Source organism: Ceratotherium simum, chromosome 34 (assembly GCF_057802395.1).
Source record: "Ceratotherium simum simum isolate JZ-2026a chromosome 34, ASM5780239v1, whole genome shotgun sequence".
Lineage (NCBI taxonomy): Eukaryota > Metazoa > Chordata > Mammalia > Perissodactyla > Rhinocerotidae > Ceratotherium > Ceratotherium simum.
This window is the reverse complement of record NC_141933.1, coordinates 12,768,466-12,794,182: the sequence shown is the minus strand read 5'-3', so window position 1 is coordinate 12,794,182 and position 25,717 is coordinate 12,768,466. Positions and strand designations below refer to the sequence as shown.

Sequence of the window (25,717 nt, the reverse complement as noted above, 5' to 3'; positions counted from 1 at the left end):
AGAAGATCAACAAGGATATAGAAGAATTAAACAACACCATAAACCAATTAGACTTCAGAAACATCAATATAACACTCCACCCAATAACAGAAAAATACAGTTTTTCCAAGTGCACATGGGACACTCTTTAGGATAAATCATATGATAGGCCATAAAACAAGCCTCATGGCTCAATAAATAAAAGGATTGGACATCCCTCCTTTTCATGTCCCCTTTAACAACTAAAATTTGGCATCCATCCATGAACAAAAGTGCCTCTGTGGGAGTTGTGGGATTCAACCCCATACACTAAGTGACCCGGGAGCAGTCTCATCCACCTGTGCATCTAGTAACAAGCAAATAGACCTCAGTGTGGGCTGTGGAACCAGCAGGAACCTGTGACCTGGCCTTGACCCCTCTCCGCTGTGGTTGGGTAACACCTGTAGAGCACTGACTTGGGCAGATACCCCTGGACAAGAGAGCCTTTATAGAAGTTCAAGTTTCCTGATGAGAGAGTCGAGCACTCTGTTAGATAAAAATCAATATGAGTTTGGTTGCACTGGAGGGGATAAGAGGAACTACACCTCTCCCTCAGAGTGGTACAGCATGGGGCCAAATTAGCCACTGACAACTTCTCCGGTGGGGGAAAGGGAGAACAGTTAGTGAGTGTCCAGCTTCTTCAGCGGTGCTGGATGCTCCTGAGAAACTTGTTTCTCTCCTTCACCACCAAGTATTGAAGCTGGACCTCCATGACTGGGAGAGGGAAGAGATTGGTAAAGAGGCAGATAAGAGTATCAGGGGGCATTAAATGGATGTGGTTCCTGCTGACTGCACTCTGGACTCCAGTGAGAAGCCTGCCATGAGCTGCTGGGAAAACTTCACCTGAGGATCCCCCAACCTGGCCCACAGGCACCTCCAATGCCCCAAGTGCCAAACCCACACCTCCCCCCACTCTGAGGCTGGCTCATTGTCCACCCAAGGGTGGTGAGAAATTGAGCTCCAGTAGACAGGGAGTGCCAACAGAAAATAGACCAGGATCTACAGCAAAGGAGAAACTACAAACTTGAGATGTAGCAACACCTTTGGGAAAACAAAAAAGGTTTCCAGCAGCTGGCTTGGTGAGTTGTAAGATCAAGAGAAAACATACAAGCTAAAGAATTGTGCCACAAGAGGGAGAAAGAAGCATGAAACAGATGTACCCACACAAGGTAGGAGAAACCCCAGATATAAGCAGGACCAATGAAAAGGATCTCCCACCTGAAGACAACTAGTGAAGATTGGAGGAGGTGACTGTTATTTCAAATGTGAAAACATCAACACAAAACTCTAAAGAACATGAAGACTCAAGGAAACATGACATCACTAAAAGATCACAATTATCCTCCAGTAACCAAACCAAAAGACATGGAATTCTGTGATTTACCCAATAAAGAATTCAAAATAGCTATTTTGAGGAAACTCAATGAGCTACAAGAAAATACAGAAAGACAATTCAACAAAATCAGGAAAATAATACATGAACAAAATGATAAATTTAACAAAGAGATAGAAATCATAAAAAAGAATCAAAAAGAAAATCTGAAGCAGAAGAATTCAATGAATGAAATGAAAAATGCAATAGAAAGCATCAACAGCAGAATAGACCAAACAGAAAATAGAACCAGTCAGTTAGAGGATAGGAACTTTTAAATGCCCCAGTCATAGGAGAACAAAGAAAAAAGGATTAAAAAGAAGGAAGAAAGCCTACATGATCAATGGGACGCCATCAAAAGAACAATATCAGAATTACTGGAGTTCCAGAGGGAGAAAGATGCAGAAAGTTTATTTAAAAAAATAATAGCTGACAACTTCCCAAACTTGGAGAATGACATGGACATCCAAGTTCACAAAGCTAATACATTTTCTCAATTTGAAATGAGCTGCTCCAAGACACATAATAATGAAACTGTCAAAAATCAGAGACAAAGTGAGAATCCTAAAAGCAGCAAGAAAAAAAAAATTGTAACTTACAAAGGAAGCCCCTTTAGACTCTCAGCAGATTTCTCAGCAACAACCTCACAGGCCAGGAGAGAATGGTATGATATATTCAAAGTATTGAAAGAAAATATTGCCAGCCATAATACTCTATCCAGCAAAGTTATCCTTGAGAAATGAAGGAGAAATAAAGACTTTCCCAGACAAACAAAAACTGAGGGAGTTCATCACCAATGGACCTGCCTTGCAAGAAGTGCTGAAAGGAGATCTTCAGGCTGAAATGAAAAGACCCTAATGAGTAACATGAAATTAATGAAAAATTACAACATGCTGGTAAAGGTAAATATGCAGTCAGATTTGGAAAACTCTAGTTCTGTGATATGATGGTGTTTAACCACTTAACTATAGTATAAAGGTTAAAGGAAAAGAATATTAAAAATAACTATAGCTACTATAATTTGTTAACAAATACACAATATAAAAAGAGGTAAATTGTGACATCAAAAACATAAAAGGGGGCTGGCCCCATGGTCTAGTGGTTAAGTTCGGTGCACTCTGCTTTGGCATCCCAGGCTCAGTTCCCAGGCACAGACCTACACCACTCGTTGGCGGCCATGCTTTGGCGGCAACCGGCATGCAAAATAGAGGAAGATTGGCACAGATGTTAGCTCAGAGTGAGTCTTCCTCAGCAAAAAATTTAAAAAAACAAAACAAAAAAGAAGAGTAAAAAAGGTAGAGCTTTTGGATGTGATTGAAGTTAAGTTGCTATCAGCTTAAAATGGACTATCTTATCTATAAGATATTTTATGTTAACCTCATGGTAACCACAAAGCAAAAACCTATAGTAGATTCACAAAAGATAAAAGAGAAGGAAATCCGAGCATAGCACCAAGAAAAATCACCAATTCACAAAGGTAGGCAGAAAGAAAGGGAAAAAGGAATGATGGAACTACAAAACAGCCAGAAAGGAGGGGCCGGCCCAGTGGCATAGCGGTTAAGTGTGTGCACTCCACTTTGGCGGCCCGGGGTTTGCAGGTTCAGATCCCAGGCTTGCACCAACACACTACTTGTCAAGCCATGCTGTGGTGGCATCCCATATAAAGTAGAGGGAGATGGGCACAGATGTTATCCCAGGACCAATCTTCCTCAGCAAAAAAGAGGAGGATTGGCATTGGATGTTAGCTCAAGGCTAATCTTCCTCACAAAAACAAAACAAAACAAAACAGCCAGAAAGCATTAATAAGATGGCATTAATAAGTTCTTACATATCAATAATTACTCCAAATATAAATGGATTGAATTCTGCAATCAAAAGGCACAGAGTGGCTGGATAGATTAAAAAAAAAAAATACCCAATTATATCCTGCCAACAAGAGACTTCAGCTTTAAGGACACACCTATGCTCAAAGTAAAAGAATGGAAAAAGATATTCCAAGTGGATATCTTTCACTTTCCAAGTGGAAACCAAAAGAAAGTGGAGGTAAGTATACTTACATCAGACAAAATATACTTTATGCCAAAAATGGTAACAAAAGAAGAAAAGGTAATTATATAATGATCAAGGGGTCAACTCATCAAGATATAACAATCATATCATGCACCCAACATAGGAAGAGTAAAACATATTAAGCAAATACTAACAGATTTGGCAGGAGAAATAGACAACAATACAATAATAGTAGGAGACTTCAGTACCCCACTTTCAGCAATGAATAGATAATCCAGACAAAAAAATCAACAAGAAAACATTGGACTTGAACCATACTTTAGATCAAATGGACCTAACAGACATATATAGAATATATTACATCCAATAGCAGAATACACTTTCTTCTCAAGTGCACAAAGAACATTCTTGAGGACAGATCATATGACAGGCCACAAAACAAGTCTTAGCAAATTTGAGAAGACTGAAATCATGCCAAGTATCTTTTCCAACAACAATGATATGAAACTGGAAAACAACAACAAGAGGAAAGCTGGAAAATTCACAAATGTGTGGAAACTAAACAACACACTCCTGAACAACCAATGGTTCAAAGAAGAAATCAAAAGGGAAATCAAAATGTAGCTCAAATCAGTGAAAACGGAAAAACAACACACCAAAATCTATGCACTGCAACCAAAGCAGTTCTTAGAAGTTTATAGTGATAAATGTCTATGTTAAGAAAAAGAAAGATCTCAAATAAACAACCTAACTTTACACATCAAGGAACTACAAGAAAAAGAACAAACTAAGCCCAAAGTTAGCAGAAAGGAGGAAACAACAAAGATCAAAACAGAAATAAATGAAATGGAGACCAGAAAAAGAATAGAAAAGATCAATGAAACTAAGAGCTGGTTTTTTGAAAAGATAAACAAAATTGACAAACCTTTAGGTAGACTAAGAAAAAGAGAGGACTCAATTAAATAAATCACAAACAAAATATGTGACATTACAACTGATACCAGAGAAATACATAAGATCAAAGCAGACTACTATGAACAATTATATGCAAAAACATTGGATAACCTAGAAGAAATGGTTAAATTCTTAGAAACATACAACTTACCAAGATTGAATCATGAAGAAATAAAAATCTGAACAGAACAATAACGAGTAAGGAGATTGAATCAGTAATCCAAAACCTCCCAACACTGAAAAGCCCAGGCCCAGATAGATTTACTGATTAATTCTACCAAACATTTAAAGAATAATTAACACCAATTCTTCTCAAAATCTTCCAAAATTGAAGAGGAGGGAACACTCCCAAACTCATTTTATGAGGCCAGCATTACCCTGATATCAAAACCAGATAAGGACACTATAAGAAAAGAAAACTATAGACCAATATCCTTGATTAATATAGATATAAAAATTTTCAACAAAATATTAACAAAGCAAATTTAACAACACATTAAACGGATCATACATCATGATAAAGTGGGATTTGTCCCTGGAATGCAACTGGTTCAACACACGCGAATTAATAAATGTGATACACCACATTAATAGAATTAATGATCATCTTCAGAAAGGAAAACATAAAATTGTCTGTTTGCAGGAGATATGATCTTACATATAGAAAACCCTAAAGACGACCAAAAATGTTAGATGAATAAACGTATACAGTAAATTTGCAGGATACAAAATCAACATACAAAAGTCAGTTGCATTTCTATCCACTAACAACACATTATCTGAAAAAGAAATAAAGAAAAGAATCTCATTTATAATAGCATCAAAAAGAATAAAATTCCTAGGAATAAATTTAAACAAGGAGATGAAAGATCTGTATACTGAAAACTTTCAGACATTGATGAAAGAAATTGAAGACACAAATAAATGGAAAGATATCCCATGTTCATTGATTGCAATAATTAATATTGTTAAAATTTCCATATTACCCAAAGTCATCTATACATTCAATGCAATCTCTATCAAAATTCCAATGGAATTCTTCACAGAAATAGAAAAAACAATCCTAACATTTGAACGGAACAACAAAAAAACACAAATAGCCACAGCAATCTTGAGAAAAAACAAAGCTGGAGGCCTCACACTTCCTGACTGCAAACAATACCACAAAGCAATGGTAATTAAAACAGTATAGTACGGGCATAAAAAGAGACACATAGACCAGTGGAGCAGAATTGAGAGCCCAAAATTAAACCCCTGCATATATGTTCAACTAATATTCGACAAGGGAGTCAAGAACACTCAGTGGGGAAAGGATAGTCTCTTCAATAAATGGTGCTGGGAAAACTGGATAAACAACATGCAGAACAATAAAATTGGACCCCTATCTTACATCACTATTATTTATTTTTAAAACACACTTTAAATGTGGACAGATAGATTTAATTAGAATTTGGAAAAAAGATATTTATTGTGAACACCAACCAAAAGAAGGCTATATTAGTATTATACAAAGTAGGCTTTAAAGCAAAAATTATCAGAAATTTTTATTAAAAAGGAACACTTCATAATAATAAAAGGTTTACTTCAACAGAATGTGTAATGATCCTAAATATCTATGCACCTATTAACACAGCTTCAAAATATACAAATAAAAATTGACAAAAATAAAAGGAGAAAAAGAGAAATCTACAATATATTTGGAGAAGTTACACAAGTCTCTACTAGAGAATAGAAAAAGAAGGTAATACCTTCCAACTTATTATGAGGATAGTATATCATTGATTCTAAAACTCTACCAGGATCTTACAAGAAAAGAAAATTACGGACAAAAATCTCTCATGACTATAGATGTAAAAATCCTAAACAAAGTATTATCAAATAAAATATAGAATATAGTGAGAAATAGAAATAGAAAGGATGATACAATATGACTAATTCCAGAAATGCAAAGTTAGATTAACATTTGAAAATAAATCAATGTGATCCACCACATTAAAAACATAAAAACCAAGTGATCAACTCAATGAATGCAAAAAAAAAAAAAAAAGGAATGATAAAATCAATAAGAAGTATCTGTCAAAAGAGAGAGAGAGAGAAATAACACCATGCTTCATGGTGAAAATTTTGACACTTACCCCTGAAGTCAAGAACAAGATAAGCATGTTAGCTATCATCACTTATCTTCAACATTTTAGTTAAGGTGTCCTATCCATTGCAATAAGTCAAAGAAAAAGGAAGTATATGATATTAAGTTTGGAAAAGAAGAAAAAACATTTTCAGATAATAAACTTTAAGAAATAAGCAAAGTTAGCAATGTTATCAATATATTAAAAAAAATCAGTTATCTATTTATAAGCTCACAGAAACCAATGGATAAATAAAGGTTAAAATACCATTTACTCCTAGACTCCTAGAAAGACTCCTAGAAAAAATATAACAAAATATGTGCAAGACTTCTACTCTGAAAATGACACAAGTAAACAATGTAATGGCGTCCTTAAAGCACTGGGAAAAAACTGTCAACTAGAAGTCCATATCCAGTGAAACGATCCTTCAATATCAATGATGAAGTAAGTTCATTTTCATATACATAAAAGCTGAGAAAAATTTCTATCAGATCTGCACTACCAAAAACAAAGTTAAGGTTCTTCAGGCTGAAGGGAAATAACAAATGAAAACTTAGACATACAAGAAGAGATAAAGAACACCAGAAATGATACATATGTGGTATGTTAGTTCACTATTGCTGCTGTAATAAATTACCACAAGCTTATTGGCTTAAAACAATATGAATTTATTATCTTACAGTTCTGGAGATCAGAAGTCTCAAAATCAAGTTGTTGACAAAACTGCTTTCCTTCTGGAGGCTACTGGGAAGAATCTGTTCCTTGCCCTTTTCAGCTTCTACAGGCTGCCTTGGCTGGAGCCACATCCCTCTAGTCTCCTCTACTCTGCTTCCATCAGCGCATTACCATCCTTCCTCCCTCTTACAAGGACCCTTGCAATTACATTAGGCCAAACTAGATAACATAGGATAACCTCCCCATCTTAGGATCTTTAACTTAGTCATGTCTGCCAAGTCCCTCTGGCCATATATTTACATATTCACAGTTTCTGGGGATTAGGCCGTGGACATCTTTGAGAGAACCATTACTCAGCCCACCACATATGGGTAAAGATAAAATATTGTGTTTTTCTTTTCTTAATTTCTTTACTGACTATTAAAAGCAAAAAACTAACCCCCGAAGAGCTATCTAAAAGTCTTGAGAAGGAAGAACAAAGCTGGAGGCATCATGCTCTCTCTATATTACAAAGCCACAATAATCAAAACAGTATGGTATTGGCGTAAAAACAGACACATAGATCAATGGAAGAGAATAGAGAGCCCGGAAATAAACCCACACATATACGGTCAATTAATTTACAACAAATGAGCCAGGCATATACAAAGGGGAAAGGACAGTCTCTTCAGTAAATGGTAATGGGAAAATTGGGTAGCCACATGCAAAACAATGAAACTGGACCACTATCTTACACCATACACAAAAATTAACTCAAAATGATTAAAGAGTTGAACATGAGACCTGACACCATAAAATTCCTAGAAGAAAACAAGGCAGTAAGCACCTTGACATCAGTCTTGGTGATGATTTTTTGGATTTGATACCAAAAGCAAAGGCAACAAAAGCAAAAATAAACAAGTGGGACTATATCAAACTAAAAAACTTCTACACAGCAAAACAAAATGAAAGGCACAAATGAAAAGGCAATCTAGTGAATGGGAGAAAATATTTGCAATTCATACATCAGAGAAGGGGTTAATATTCAAAATACATAAAGAACTCATACAACTCAATGGCAAAAAAATAAACAATCCAATTAAAAACGAGCAGAGGATCAGAATAGACATTTTTCCAAGAAGACATACAGAGGGCCAACTGGTACATGAAAAGGTGCTCAACATCACTAATCATCAGGGAAATGCAAATCAAAACCACGAGATATCACCTCACACCTGTTAGAATGGCTATTATGAAAAAGACAAGAAATAACAAATGTTGGCCAGGAAATGGATAAAAGGGAACCCCTGTGCACTGTTGGTGGGAATGTAAATTGGTGCAACCACTATGGAAAACAGTATGGAAGTTCCTCAAAAAATTAAAAATAGAACTACTATATGATCCAGCAATTCTATTTCTGGATATTTATGCAAAGAAAATGAAAACACTAACTTGAAAAGATACATGCACCCCCCGTGTTCATTGCAGCATTATTTACAATAGCCAAAATATGAAAATAACCTAAATGTCCATTGAAGGATGAATGGATTAAGAAAATGTGATATATACACACACACACACATATACTCAATGGAATATTATTCAGCCATAAAAAAGAATGAAATATTGCCATTTGCAACAACATGGATGGACCTTGAGGGCATTATGCTAAGTGAAATAAGTCAGACAGAGAAAGACAAGTAGTGTATGATCTCACTTATATGTGGAATATTAAAAAAAAAATCATCGATACAGAGAAAAAATTGGCGGTTGCCAGAGGCAGGGGAGTGATGAGTGAAATGAGTGAAGGGAGTCCAAAGGTACAAACTTCCAGTTGTAAAATAAACAATTCATGAGGCTATAATATACAGCGTGACTGTAATTATTAATACTGTGTTGCACATTTGAAAGTTGCTGAGAGTAAATCTTAAAAGTTCTCATCACAAGAAAAAATTTTGTAATTATGTATGATGACAGATATTAACTAGACTTATTGTGGTGATCATTTTGCAATATATACAAATATCAAATCATTATGTTGTACACCCGAAACCAATGTAATATTATATGTCAATTTTATCTCAATTTAAAAAATTAAAATCATATTTTCAATTTTATAACATATATAAGTAAAATATTTTACAAAAATAGCACAAAGGTAAATAGACTTATAATACTGTAAATTTGTTACATTTTAAATGAAATGGTACAATATTAATTCTGAGTAGAATGTGATAAATTAAAAATGCATATAGTAGACCCTAGACTATACAATAATATGAATATATGCACTTAGCCCACAGAGAAAATAAAAGTTTAAAAAATAATTTGTTAACCGAAAAGAAGGCAGAAAAGAAAGAACAAAAGAACAATAACAACAAAAAAAAAACGGGACAACCCAAACATATCAATAACCATATACATAAACAAACACTCCTGTTAAAAGTCCAGTATTCTCAGACTGGATAAAAAAGTAATGCCCAACTATGTGCTGCCTTTAAGAAGCTCATTTTCAATATAAAGACAAGCATAGATTGTAAGTAATAGAATAGCAAAAAATATGCATGAAAGAATGCATATGCATAAGCACAAGGAAGCTGGTGTGGTTATATTAATATCAGACATAAACTTCAAGACATGACACGTGACTAGAAATAAAGACATTTCGATGTAAATAGTGTTCATTCATCAGGAATACATAACTGCCAATAATGTGTATGTATACAATATTAGAGCTTTAAGATAAATGAAAGAAAAACTGAAGAAATAAAAGGAGAAATAGAAAAATCCACAATCATAATAGATTTTGACATATCTAAGTAATTGATAAGACAAGTAGACAAAAAATAGGAGTAGAAAATTGAAACAACATTTGACATAGTTGACCTTTATAGAACACTACACACAAAGACTACAAAACACATAGTCTTTTAAACTGCACATAGAATATTCAGCAAGATACAGCATATGCTGAACCAGAAAAAGTAACAACAAATTTCACAAGATTGAAATATTACAGAATAGGTTTACTGAAGGAAATAGAATTAAATTAAAAACCAATTATGCCCAGGGGCCGGCCCGGTGGCATAGTGGTTGGGTTCGTGCACTCCGCTTTGGCGACCCAGGGTTCGCAGGTTCAGATCCCAGGCATGGGCCTACACACGGCTTATCAAACCCTGCTGTGGCAGGCATCCCACATATAAAGTAGAGGAAGATGGGTATGGATGTTAGCCCAGGGCCAATCTTCCTCAGCAAAAAGAGGAGGATTGGCAACAGATGTTAGTTCAGGGCTAATCTTCCTCAAAAAAAAAGAAATATTAATTATGTCCAAGAAATATTTGGAAATTACACAGCATACTTAATAAGATAACCCATGGAAAAAAAGAAATCACAAGAGAAATTAGAAAACATTTTGAACTGAATGATGAAAACACTACATATCAAATTTTGAGACAGATAAAACAATATTTGAGGGAAATTTATGATTTTAAAAGTATATATTAAAATAAACAAATGGAACTACATCAGACTAAAAAGCTTCTGCAAGGCAAAGGAAACCATGAACAAAACGAAAAGACAACCCACCATATGGAAGAAAATATTTGCAAATCATATATCTGACAAGGGGTTAATTTCCAAAATATATAAATATCTCATACAACTCAACAACAAAAAAACAAACAACTCAATCAAAAAATGGGCAGAGGATATGAACAGACATTTTTCCAAAGAACATATACAGATAGCCAACAGGCACATGAAAACATGTTCGACATCACTAATTATTAGGGAAATGGAAGTCAAAATTATAATGAGATATCACCTTACACCTGTCAGAATGGCTATGATTAACAAGACAAAAAATAACAAATGTGAGAGAGGATGTGGAGGAAGGGGAACCCTCATGCACTGCTGGTGGGAATGCAAACTGGTGCAGCCACTTGGAAAACAGTATGGAAATTTATAAAAAAATTAAAAACAGAAATACCATATAATCCAGCTATGCCATTACTGGGTATTTATCCAAAGAACTTGAAATCAACAATTCAAAGAGATGTATGCACTGCTATGTTCATTGCAGTATTATTCACAATAGCCAAGACTTGGAAGCAAGCAAAGTGCCCATCAACTGATGAATGGATAAAGAAGATGTGGTGTGTATATATATATATATATATATATATATATATATATATATATATATATATAATGGAATACTACTCAGCCATAAAAAAGACAAAATTATCCCATTTGCAACAACATGGATGGACCTTGAGGGTATTATGTTAAGGGAAATAAGCCAAACAGAGAAAGACAAACACTGCATGATTTTACTCATATGTGGAAGATAAACAAGCACATGGATAGAGAGAATAGATTAGTGGTTACCAGAGGCAAGGGGATGAGGGGGTGTGTGAAAGGAGTAAAGGGGCACATGTGTATGGTGATGGATGAAAACTAGACTATTGGTGGTAAGCACGATGCAGTCTATATAGAAACTGATAATAATGTAAACCTGAAATTTCACAATATTATAAACCATTATGACCTCAATAAGATAATTGAAAAAATGTATATATTAGAAAAAATGAAAGATTTGAAGTCCAATTATATAAATTTCCAACTTAAAATGCTAGAAAAATGAGTAAATTTAACACAAATTGAAGGTAAGAAATAATAAAGATTAAGAGCAGATGTCAATAAAACAAAAAATATAGATAAACAATAAAGAAAACTAGCAAAGCTGCAAACCTGTTCTTTGAAAATATTAATAAAATTGATAAACCCCTGGTAAGACTGATCAAGAAAACAATAAGAGAAAACACAAATTACCTTTATCAGAAATGAAAGAAGAAACATCACTACAGGTATTAGAGACAGTAAAGGAATAAAAAGGAAACGCTGTGAACAACATTATGCCAATAAATTGTGAACAACACAATTTACCAAAGCAGAAACAGGAAGAAATAGAAAACTGAATATCTCTGTATCTGTAAAAGGAATTGTATTAATTATTAAAAATCCTTCCATGAAGAAAACTCAAGGCACACATGATTTAAATGGTAAATTCATCAAGGATTTAATGAACAAATAATATCACATGGTACACAAAATATTTCAGGAAACATAGGAGAAAGAACATTTCCCAATTCCTGACACCAAAATTTGGCAACAACCTTAAAAGAAAAGAAAAAAAGGAGACCAATATCCATAATGAATGCTGATGCCAAAAATCTTAAAATATCATAAATCATATTCAGTGATGTATTTAAAAAATCATAATGACATGGAATTTATTCCAGGAATGTAAAGCTTGGTTCAATGCTCAAACATCAGTCAGTGCAATTCAATATAGTAGGGTAATTAAACAGATGAAGAAAAAGCACTTGAAATTATTTTTTTAAAAAACCTCTCATTAAACTAGTAATAGAAGGGAACTTTCTCAACCTGCTAAAGGGCACCTACAAAAACCTATAACTAATATTATACGTAACGGAGAAAGACTGAATGTTTTCTCCTAAGATCAGAAATATTGCAAGTAAGTACCATTTCACCAAATTTGTTTAATATTGTACAGGAGTTCTTGTCCAGTGACATAAGTCAAGAAGAGGAAATAAAAGGCATAAAGTTTGAAAAGTTAGAAATAATACTTGCTTTATTCACAGACATCCAAAGACTTCCTGAAACACCCTAAGAAATCTACTAAAAAAAACTTCAACTAATAAGAATTTATCAACATTGCAGAATACAAGTTCACCATGTAAAATAATCAATTGTATTGCTATGTATTGGAGATGAAATTTTTAGAAACACCAATTACAATCATACACAAAAAATGAAACACTTAGAAAATATTTCCCCTAAGTGGTAATGAAATATTTTCAAGGCCTCTATATAGAAAACTACAAAACATTGCAAAGAAAAAGTGAACAAAATCTAAGAGATACGTTCACAGATGGAAAGACATAAACATTTTTAAGATGTCAGTTTTCTCTCAAATCATTTTATAGACTCAATGCAATCCCAATAAAAATGTTAAAAGATTTTTTCTAGATATTGATAAGTTGATTTCAAAATCTCCATGGAAATACCCAAAAAGAAAAAAACCATAGTACTAATACTAGATTTCAAGACTTACTATATAACTACCACAATCAAGACAATATTAGTGTGTGTGTGTATAATCCTGTGTGTGTGTATATGATATATAAATATATGTAATATATAAATTTATGTGTATATATATATATAAATATATATATCTAATCCTGTATATATTCATTCCTAATCTTGTCACACACATTTGGTCAACTGATATTTGACAAAGGCACCAATGTAATTCAGTAGGGAACGAATGGTCATTTAGACAAATAGCACTGGAACAACTGAATGTAAATATGGAATAAGATGACCTTTGACTTCTACCTCATACCATAGTCAAAAATTAATTTGAAATGGATCATAAATCTAAACATTAAAACTAAAATTATAAAATTTCTAGAAGAAATTCTCTGTGACCTTGGGGTAGAGATCAGAGGATATGACCCCATATCCATTGGGATAGGCAAACAATTCTTAGAAAGGACCTAAAAAGCATAACACATGAAAGAAAAAGTTGATAAATTGGACATTAAATTTAAAACCTTCTGCTGTTTAAAAGACATGCCGCAGACTGGGAGGAAATATATGAAATTTATGTACTGACAAAGGACTTGTACCCAAAATATATCAAAGAAATCCTTATAGCTCAGTAACAAGAGGGTGAACAACCCAATTGCAAAGGTTTGAGCAGACTCTTCACAAAGAAGATATATGAATAATCAAACAAAATAAAATTTGCTCGACATCATTAGTAATCAAGGAAACGAAAACTAAAACTGTAGGAAAATGAAAAAGCCTGTACACACCAAATGTGGACAAGTATGTGGAGCAACTAGGCCCTTCATATTGCTGTTTGAAGTGTAAAATTACACAACCACCCTGTAACAATATGCAGTCGTTCCTTGTAAATTTAAATACACACCTGCCATATGAACCAACAACCCATTCCCAGGTAATGACCGCAGAGGAAGGAAAACGTGTCAAAAACAAACACTTGCACACAAATGTTTACAGCAGTTTTATTCATAAGAGCCAAAACCTGAAATTGGACTAGACGTTAGGAAATCTTATCTGAAACGTTTTAGTTCTTTGAGAAAATAGCCTGGAATGTTTTAATGAAGATTAATAGTTAATAATTTTCAGTAGATGGAATAAAAGTATAAAAGCGTTTCTTAAAATATTATTTATACATTCTCTATTTTTAAATATTACTAAAAAGAAAAAACTTTGTCATAGATGGCGGGGTCACAGGGAGTAGCTGGTCCCATGCCTTACACTTTTTTTACCACCATTTCTGGCTTTCACATGGTGCTCCTTCACGCTTTTCTCTTTTTATTTTTTAACAGCCTTATTGAGGTATAATTGATATACAATAAACAACAAACTGCACATATTTAAAGTATACAATTAATAAATCATTAATACAATCAAGTGAACATAACCATCACCAATAGTGAACATAGCTGTCACCCTCAAAAGTTTCCTTGTACCCTTTCTAATCCCTCCTTCCAGTTCCTCCCCACATTTCCTGCCCTCCAGGCAACCACCGATCTGCTTCTTGTCACTATGGATTAGTTTGCATTTTCTAGAATTTTATATAAATGTGATCATACATTTTCTAGAGTTTTATATAAATGTCTTCAAACAGTATGTTCTCCCTTCTTGTCTGGCTTATTTTACATAGCATAATTATTCTGAGATTCATCCATCTATACCAGTAATTAATTCCTGCTTAATTCTGAGTCATATACCATGGTATGGACACACCACAATTTGTTTATCCATTCACCTGTTGATGGTATTTGCATTGTTTCCATTTTGTGCTCTTACAAATAAAGCTACTATGAACATTCACATACCAGTCTTTGTATAGACATATGCTTTCAATTCTCTTGGGTAAATACCTGAATCATATGGTATATGTATGTTTAACTTTTTAAGAACCTGCCAAACTGTTTTCCAAAGCGGTTATACCATATTACATTCCCACCACCCATAGGCTATGACTGGTCCAGTTCCTCCACACCTTTACTCTCTTCTCACCGTGCACTCCACCACCACCCAACCTAGACCAGGAACCAAAACAAGTGCTCTGCTTATCTGATTCAGACACGCCTTTGCCAGTAAAACTCCATGTCGCATAGAACACCTGCTCCAAATGGCCTTATCGATGCATTTCCTCAAAAAGGGCTCTTTTTGTAAATAAAAACTTTTTATTGTGGCATAATCATCTGTTCATATATTTAAAATTCATCAAATCCTTCATTTTAAAGATTTAATGACTTTATGTACTACAGTTTACTAAACAATAATGTTGGATGTTTAGGTTATAAAAGTGAATTACTGAACATTTTATTTTAAAGTGATTGTCTTTCTTTAAGAGAGATTTGTTCCAAAAGAATAGAGATTACTGTACAACAGTGAACGGCAATTTAGATAAACATATGATTTATCCAGAGAAATAGATTTCAGAATCCAGTAGTTTGTTTTCATATTTATTATCTAATTCACATAAAATAGAAAGAATTCTACTGGTGCAAATGAGAACAAGGAAATAAGAAAAGGATTTCCCCAACAGCGATCTCACATGGCTTATCACCTCTCTGACCTCATATATAGACAAAGTGTAATTATGCAGAAACATTATACATATGCATTGTCTGGATTACAAAACCTGACAAGAGTGTGGCCTGAAAAGAGAATAGGCACCTCCAGCAGTGTAATTCCCCACTATCTTCAAGATAAAATTCTCAATGTCTATATAGCACCTGTCTCTTGGGGAGACAGGAATTTGTTGGACAAAATTCCCTACAACTCCCCTTCTTGCACTCTAAAATGAACTAGAGCAAACTCCTAGAATATTCACGCTCTGGCAATCTGACCCTGTATGGCACTATGAATTTGCCTATACTTACTTGTTAACATTTTTTTTTTTTACATTCTACTCACATTTAATATGCACTCGTTTGTCTTCCTCAATAGTGCGAAAACTCCTTGACTTCAGAGACCACTTCTCTTCTGCCTCTTTATCTACTAACACAGGGCATAGTTTGCATGGTAAAGAATACATATTCAATAATTATTTGTCACTGAAAGAGTAAATCATGCATGCTATATCAAAAGTTTTATTTTCTCCAAAATTGTTTGGTCCTATTGGGATTCTGACAAATCTGCAGTTCTGACGGTCCTTCTAATGATGTTACTATTCTGGAAAGATGAGAATTTATTTAAATCTTCTGCTTGAATATACTTGCCAGTGATGCATATGGATAACTTCCAATGACCAGGTGATTCTTTTTATCTATTCCAGGTGTCTTACACTATAGTAATGAACATCATAAGTGCCTGTGCTGCAGTGATTGGTGTGCTTTTAATATCAATTGAGTTACTACTATTTAGTTCAAGGTCAAGAAGTCCTATTTGGTCACAGGTAAGTGCCAGGTTTCTCTGAGAATTTCAGCACAAATTTGGAATTACATTTTAAATTCTTTAGTAAGTGATCAAAGTATTTAAGTATTATGCAAGATATGACAGTGACCTTCATCATTAGTTTACTCTTTGGCACATGCACCTACTACAAATGTGGTTCAAACTACAGGTTATATTCCTAAACCTAGGATCACTCAAAACCTCAAGTAACCAAATGGAATATATTGTTATATTAATAGATGTATTTTGAGTGATTTAGCATTATATTCAATTCTGGCCCCGCCTGGTAGCCAAGAGATTTTTATGATAGGCAGCTCAGTTCTTTCTAGGTACCTGCATCTCTGAGGCCAGTTTTCCCAGGCCTGAAAAGATCACGTTTATTATAGCCACATTTGATCTTCAAAAAAGGAAATAGCGTCCTTATGTACTAGAGATACCCAGGGATTTATGTTAAATGTCAGGGCTGTAGTCTACAGACAGAATAAAGCTGAACTCTGTGCATGCTTGTAATTTAGAGTGCATGTGTACTCAGTTCCACATACACATGACTGTGTGGACATTTTTGCACTGCCTGCTTTGTGTCTGTCAGTCTGCCTGTCACCAGGTCTATGTGAGTCTGTGTGTGTCTGCATTTGTGTTTCAGTGTACATGGGACTGTGGACATATGTGCACTTATCTGTATAGGTTTGTTGGTGTGGAGAGGAGAAGGAAATAAGAGGGCTGAGCAAGTTGGGTAAGAATGAAAGTCATAGGTTGCAAAGCCTTCTGTATGGATTCCTGTCCTTCTGCTCTATCCCATTTGCCCAGGTCTTGACAGAGGTCAAATTAGCTGGGACTTTAACCAAGACCTAGAAACCAACTTTTCTGAATTGACCCCATTGGATGTTGCCTGTTTTTAAATTCCTAGCCTAATTCAGGAAGATCTCCTTACTTCAACATCCCAAACTCTAGGTTAATTAGCTAGTTCCAAATCATATGTTGGTTTGCGTTTTGCTGAATTTTTCTTATTTCTACATAGCTTTGAAAGTGATTTTACAGTAAGTGGGATTGCAAACTTCCTCACGGAATGATTTATGTCTCTAATTCAATTAAAGAAACAAGCTTAGAAATGTTAAGCTACTTGCTCAGGGTCACAGGGCTATTCACTTGCAGAACATTTATTCTAATCGAGAATGGTCTAAATTTCAAGTTATTTCACTACATAAAATTAAGCCCTAACAAAAATCAATTAAATTGGTTGATTTAATTGATTGACACATCAAAAGACCATCTTATTGCCATAGGGGATACTAATATTTTATGACACATACCCTGAAGGATACCTTAAAGTGAAATAATAAAGAAATATAAACCTCCAGATATTGCTTAAGATTATATTTGCATAACAAGAATGTCTCATTGTACTGGATTGGAGTGCAATGATAATCTTAACGCTTTCATTTTTCCAATTCATTTTCTTGAACCACCAATGTTCATATTAGCAAGAAATCCGAGATCTTCCTCTTGAGGCCCCTTTCATGTTGACCCTCTCAAATTATTCAAGAACACTGAGAACCAAAGGTTCAATATTGACACCAAACCTCCAGTTGATAGGATTCTAGAGCATCGCAGCAGCCCACCAACGTGCTCACAATTTCCACTGCCATGGCTTCAGTTACTATGAAACAGTGTCGAGATTGAAAACTGACCCCAATAGCCCATGGTGGCCTTGTCACAAAAGTGCTTTGGGTCCTTCAGTCTTGGATTTCCAACGTGACAGATTCTGTATTCTTGTCCCCAAGTCAACTATCCCACAAGGATATGGGTCTATCAGGGCTTAGAGTCAGAGGCACAGTCTCAGGAGGAAACCACCTATCCCTAGGACACATAAGCCCTTGTGTTGAGCCTAGGTCACAAATCCAAACCTCCTCTTCCTTCACTGTGAGTTCTTCTTTAGGGCCCTTTCCTAACAACAGGCCTAATTTTAAACATCTCTCTATTATATAAGTTCTGAAACACTGAACATCAAGAGCGTCCCAATTCCATCTTCTCCAGAGTTTCATTGACCTCAATGAAAATTTGCTGACCTTATCCACAGTAACAAACAGGAAAACACAATCAATGATTCTCATTATCCATTTGGTATCAATTTATCAGTCTATAATCATCCTCAATAATTATCAGTTATCAATATGATCAAGAAAAATATATATAACTAACCATAGTTGTTGAAGGTGAGGGATGTATTGGATAGTTTTTCTCTTCCATTTTTCATCTTTCTGCAATTTTCTGATACATTTATTATTTTTAAAGTGTTAACATATAAAGATCTATAAGGAATGTACATTTTATTTTTGGAAACAGAGAAGCGGTAGAATGCTTTCAGAATATTTGCTCCTATTCACATGGTTGGAGTTGTCTGTGGCATGTACAGTGATCCATTGGGCATACAAAGCAAAATATACCAGATAATAAACATGTGGTGAGTGTCTTGTTTCTCCCTTGGTGAATCAGAAGATATTGGCCTCTGTTATGAGCTCTGTTTCAAGAACTAAGGTTTTGATAAGAATTAAGTGTAAATAGTGTCATCTCTAAGCTGTAATTATAGGTAGCTGAAAGCACTCTGCACTAACTATTGTGCATTACATAGATTTCTATACAACTGAAGGTAACTAATTTGCCCTAGACAAAGGCATTTTTATTGCAGAATATTTTTATGTTCACACTTCATGAGAGAATAAGACATAAGATATATGATTTTCTGACTTGGGTCTGTTTAATTCAGCAGATACTCCCCTGGAAACAAAAAACTTTGTGGAGGTTGATACCAGGCACAAGGATATGGGAATGCTGATGATTCATACCTTTAACTCTCAGAATTTGAGAAAACAAGTTGAATATCAAAGTGCAGGGCCTTTAGGGGGCCGCCCAGTGGCATAGTGGTTAAGTGCACGTGCTCTGCTTCGGCGGCCAAGGGTTCACAGGTTCGGATCCCGGGCGCACACTGACACACTGCTTGTAAAGCCATGCTCTGGCAGAGTCCCATATAAAGCAGAGGAAGATGGGCACAGATGTTAGCCCAGGGCCAGTCTTCCTCAGCAAAAAGAGGAGGATTGGCAACAGATGTTAGCTCAGGGCTGATCTTCTTCACACACACACAAAAAAAAATGTGCAGGGCCTTTAGTGTTTTCAGAAACCAAGATTTTGGAGTAACTGAGAAGCTGGAAAAGATGATAACAACCATTTTCAATAAAACTATTTTCCTACTTCCTCCACACCTATTACTTCATGTCTAAAGGCAAACTTTGTCTCCAAATGACCTCAACAACACTGAATCAGAGAACTTTGGTGAAAGATACATCTGCCTTTTCCTCCCCAGTGCCCACACCACAGGCCCAGGCTTAAGGATCAATGCAATATTAAGAACAACTCAGAAGGAGTGCAAAGTTAACATGAAGGAGAGAGTGATTCGTCCATACATCCTAGACAGATACATAGGGAGATTTAGGAAATAACAGGAAAGAATCAGAAGCCTAGGACCTGGGAGTCTTGGAAAAAACATGAATTGAACATTTAATAATATGTAGTCTTCTACTCAACTAGATAGATAGAATTTAAACTGATCAGTATTCAACACTATACTAAATAACAATGCAATTTGGTTTTAGTAGAAAACTATATATTCTTATATGAAGACTTTTTGCTTTTGGATCTATTTGTATAGCATTGTCTTTGGCTTTCAACCTAAAGAAATAAAAAGGAAGGAAAGAAGGAAGGGAGGGAAGGAGCCTGGGAGGAGGGAGGGAAAAAGAACGGAGGAAGGAAACCAGAAAGCATCAAAAGCACGTGATTTAATTTAAAAATCTCAATGGTGAGAATGTTCCTATTAGCATTCTTTCCAAAATTGTACCCCAAATCCTATAGTTCTTTATTTTAGAGTGTATTAATGATCGATTTACTTATACCCAACTTACCTCAGGTGCGTGGCAGAAGGGGATCCTTTTCCTACATATTAAAGAACCATCATGACATCAGGCAAGGAGGAAAGTTTAGTGGCGAATGAAGAACTCCATTTTCAAGAGGCTTCTTGAAAAATGCATTTTAATTAAGTCCATCTCAGTATTTCCTTTTCTCCATTTCATTAATAAAAAATTAAATCGATAAATACGGTTATTTTTTCTGTGTGGGGAGGTGAGCGTAAATTTATCTCAGATTGAATCTGGTCAGTCTAAGTTAAGGAATTCCTCCATACAACAGAAATTCTAAGATTAGGTACATGTTTCTGGAGTGGGATTTAGATGTAATTTTGATAGGGTGAAATACTAAATGCTGACTCAAGGAAAATGATTTTATTATGAAAGGAACATTAGCACAAATTAAAAACAATCCCATTGCCTGTGAAGGCCTCTCAGCAGATCAGCTCTAAACACAATTTCTAATATTTCTTTCTTACTAGATATGGTTAAAATTTGCATAGCTTGCCTATAGTGGAGAAGGTGTACTGCAATTAACCATATCCTTATGTTATTGAGACTACATGAATGAATGTCTCCTGGATTTTAATTTTTCTAGAAATCCCAATTCCCAAAATTTTACATCTTTTTGCTGACAATTTTACTTGATAGCTTATCACACTTTGAATTTTATAAATATTGTAGGTACATTATGGACTCTATTGTTTTCTCTGTTTTTTAAAAATTTTCTTTGATGTCCATACCCCACTCCCACTTCCCTCCCTCCACGAGCAAGTGTTCCATTGTATATAACATGCATATTTTTGTGTCCCCAGAAGATGCATGGCATTGTATTATATGCATGTATTTGGAATTCAGGTAGATCATACACACATGTATGTGCACACATACGTTTTCCTCTTAGCAGTATGTTTTTAAGATCCATCCATATTGCTATCAGTACATCTATCAGTTGATTTTAAATGCTATGATTTTAAATGTTTATATAATTATATATATAATGATTTTAAATATATATATATAATGATTTTAAATACATATATATATGTCATTTGCTCATGAAGTGCAAGAATTTCCACCATTTAGAGCAGTCGTCTGTTGCAGGTCCTTTAGTTTGTGCACTTTCTTCAACAGAAGTATAATGATGTACACCGGAAATTTATACAATGTTATAAACCAATGTTACTGCAATAAACAAAAAATTTTTTTAAAAATCTATATACTTTTTGTCCCTTAGAGATTCACAGATTCTGGCCCAACAATAATATCACTTCTCATTTTCCAATGTAGCAAGGGATTTTTTTTGACATTTCTTGGAGTTGGAGTTTATATGAGGAGGAAGTAGCATCTGTTCAGTCAACCTTCACGAACTAGAAACTACAGTTGTAAGAGAGACTTGAGTACATGTGTGAGTTCAGAAGAAATGTAGAATAGGGAGCAAAGTTTGAATATACTGGGGAGAAAGATAATTGATAGAATGAGGATCATGAGCCCATGAAAGGAAATGAGGTTCATAGCAGGGACAGTTATACACTTTAGAACAGAGGAAGGACACCTAATTCTTAGCAAGTAAGCAAATAGAGACTAATGAGTTGTCGTGTAAATACATATATTGGGGAGAGATGAGGGAAGAACATGGAAGCCTTATTTTTCCTTTGAAATAAGTGGCTAGGCAGTCATCTAAGAGTGAGGGGAGGTAATTAGTAAAGTAAGTAAAATATTTGTTTGGATTAAGAGTTATAGGAATCAGAGACAGAAATGATCAAATTATAATCAAAGAACTATAAGAAGCATGAGATGAAGCCAATGAGATTTGAGACCATCTATTTGTTGTGTGGCCAATCGATGTGATTGTGAGGCTTTCCCTGCAACATCCCACGCAGAGAAGGTGGAATTACAATGTGGGAGACTTGCATTTGTGGGTTCTAATCAGAAGGTGATGAGTTGGATCTGTGGGACCCAGGCTGAATGAGGAAGGGTATGATGCCAGGAAAGGGCCAATAATTTTGAAAGAAACGTAGGGTTCAGGGGACCAATAATCTGAAACATGGACACCAATACCTAAGATGCCTTTGTGGGCATTAGAATAAAGCACCTCTTCCAGGAGGACAGACTGCTTAGTGGCAATCCCTCTGGGTTGTATTAGAAGATGGGTCCCCCTCTGGACAGTAAAATTAGAAATTGAGGCCCCTTCCTCCTGGCTCATCAACTCAGCACCAGGGTAGTCAGCTCTACAAGTAGAGCCCAGGTAGGATTTCAGCCTTGATTTTTGCCCTCATTGACATGCACCTTTACACAAGGCCCCAGCTGCACAGCCTGACCTAGTTTAACACAAAGAGTAGCTCTAGATAGAGTCACAACATACAGAAACTGGAGAATGGTTGTTTGTGATCACAGAGCGGGATATTAGAATTAGGATACCAGACAGAATTAGCTCCGAGTGATCAGAAACTATAGGGTGGCTCTTTCATTCATTCACTCATTTACCAAAAACTATTTATTGACTACCTACTATGCGCCAGACGTAATTCTTGCTTCTGGGAACACAGATGTAAACAAAAGAGACAAGACCCTGTCCTCATGTAGCTTATATTCCAGGGAAAGGGAGACAGGGAAAGGCACTATATGGATCACACTCTGGTCAGCAAATCAAACATATAAAAATTTTAAAGCCCACTCCTGCCCCTTCCCAAAAAAAAGAAGAATCATTGGACACCTCTGGAGGGTCCTTATTATTCCAAAACTTCATAACCAAAAAGATAAAATCAAGCATACGTCCTGCTTTTTTAAAAAAGAGTTTTATTGAGATATAATTCACTTATTTAAAGTATACAGTTCAGTTTTTTTAGGATATTCACAGAGTTGTGCAAACACCACCATCATCTAATTTTGTACAATTTTTATCATTCAAAAGAGAAACCCTAAACTTACCAGCAGTCATTATAATTCCTGACCCATTCACCCCAGCCCCAGGGTAATACTAATCTACTTTTTGTCTCTATGGTTTGCCTATTTGGGCTATTTCATATGAATGTCTTGTGTGACTGGCTTCTTTCACATAGTATGTTTTCAAGGCTTGTCTGTGTTGTAGCATGAATTAGTAATTTGTTCTGTTTCGTGGTCAAATAATATTTCACTTTATGGATATACCACATGCTGTTTATTCATTCATCAGTTGATGGACATTTGGGTTGTTTCCATTTTTTGGCTATTATGGATAATGTTGCTACAAACATTTGTATACAAGTTTTTGTGCAGATTTGTGTTTTCAATTCTTGGGTATACAGCTAGGAGTGGAATTTCTGGGTCATATAGGAACTTTATGTTTAACATTTTAAAGAACCACCTAACCGTTTTCCAAAGGAGCTGCACAATTGTACATTTCCACCAGCAATGTTTGTAGGTTCCAATTTCTCTACATCCTCACCGACACTTGTTATTATTTGGATTTTTAACTGTAACCATCCTAGTGGGTCTGAAGTGATATCTCAGTTTGGTTTTGATTTGCATTTACCTAATGACTAATGAGGTTGAGGATCTTTTTACATGCTTATATGCCATTTGTATATCTTCTTTGAGGAAGTGTCAATTCAAATCCTTTGCCGATTTTTTTAATTGAGATATAATTGAAATATAACTTTGTATTAGTTTTAGGTGTACAACATAATGATTTGATATATGTATATATTGTGATATAATTACCACGTAAGTTTAGATAACATCCATTACAACACACAGAAATTTTTTTTCATGTAATGAGAACTTTTAAGATCTTTTCTCTTAGCAAATTTGAAATATACAATACAGTATTGTTAACTATAGTCACCATGCTGTACATTACCCTTACCCAGCACTTACTTATCTTATAACTGGAAGTTTGTACCTTTTGACCACTGTCATCTATTTCACCCACCACCCACCTCCCACCTCTGGCAACCACCAATCTGTTTTCTGTATCTATGAGGGGTTTTTTTTAGATTCTACATATAAGTGATATCATTCAATATTTGTCTTTCTCTCTCTGACATTTCACTTAGCATAATGCCCTCAAGTTCCGTCCATGTTGTTGCAAATGGCAGGATTTCCTTCTTTTTCATGGCTGAATAATATTCCAGTGTGTGTATGTGTGTGTGTGTGTGTGTGTGTGTGTGTGTGTGTGTGTGTGTATCACGTTTTCTTATTCATTCACCTATTGATGGATAATCAGGTTGTTTCCATATCTTGGCTATTGTAAATAATGCTGAAATGAACATGGAGTGCAGATATCTTTTTGAGATAGTGATTTCATATCCTTCAGATAAATACACAGAATTGGAACTGCTGGATCATATCTTAGATCTATTTTTCATTTTTTGAGGAACCTCCATACTGATGTCATAGTGGCTGCACCAGTTTACATTCCCACCAACAGTGTATGAGGGTTCCCTTTTCTCCATATCCTCACCAATGCTTGTTATTTCTTATCTTTTTGATAACAGCCATTCTAACAGGTGTGAGGTGATATCTCATTGTGGTTTTGGTAAGCATTTCCCTGATTATTAGTGATGTTGAGCACCTTTTCATGTACCTTTGCCAAGTTTTTTATTAGATTATTTGTCTTTTTATTGTTCAGTTGTAAGAGTTCTTTACATATTCTCAGTACAAGTCCCTTATTGGGTATATGATTTGAAATATTGTCTTCCGTTATATGCATTGTCTTTTCACTTTCCAAGTGGTGTCCTTGGCTGCACAAAAGTTTTTAATTTTGATTAAGTCCAATTTATCTATTTGTTTTTGTCACTTGTGCAGTTGGTGTCATATCTAAGAAACTGTCACCTAATTCAAGGTCATGAACATTTACACCTATGTTTTAATCTAGGCATTTTAGTTTTAGCTCTTCCATTTAGGTCCTTGATCAATTTTGAGTTAATTTGTTACACGTTGTGAGGTAGGGATCAAGCTTCATTCTTTTGCATGTGAATATCCAGTTATCCTAGCACCATCTGTTGAAAAGACTATACTTTCCTCCATTTAATTGTCCAGGTACCCTTGTCAAATATCAGTCAACCACAAATGTATGGGTTTATTCTGGAGTCTCAATTCCATACCACGGATTTTTA

The 25,717-nt window shown here is 35.0% G+C and overlaps 1 protein-coding gene across 1 annotated transcript in view; it reads left to right on the top strand.

Annotated features, from left to right (window-relative positions):
• The window catches only part of LOC147912568 (membrane-spanning 4-domains subfamily A member 12-like), a 51,946-nt gene extending 32,830 nt beyond the window's left edge, over positions 1-19,116 (top strand). The window contains exons 3-4 of the mRNA XM_087423243.1: positions 16,547-16,666; positions 19,009-19,116. Of these exons, the coding sequence (XP_087279369.1) occupies positions 16,547-16,666; positions 19,009-19,116 (228 nt within the window). The remainder of the gene's footprint in view (positions 1-16,546; positions 16,667-19,008) is intronic.
• The last annotated feature ends 6,601 nt before the right edge of the window (positions 19,117-25,717 follow it).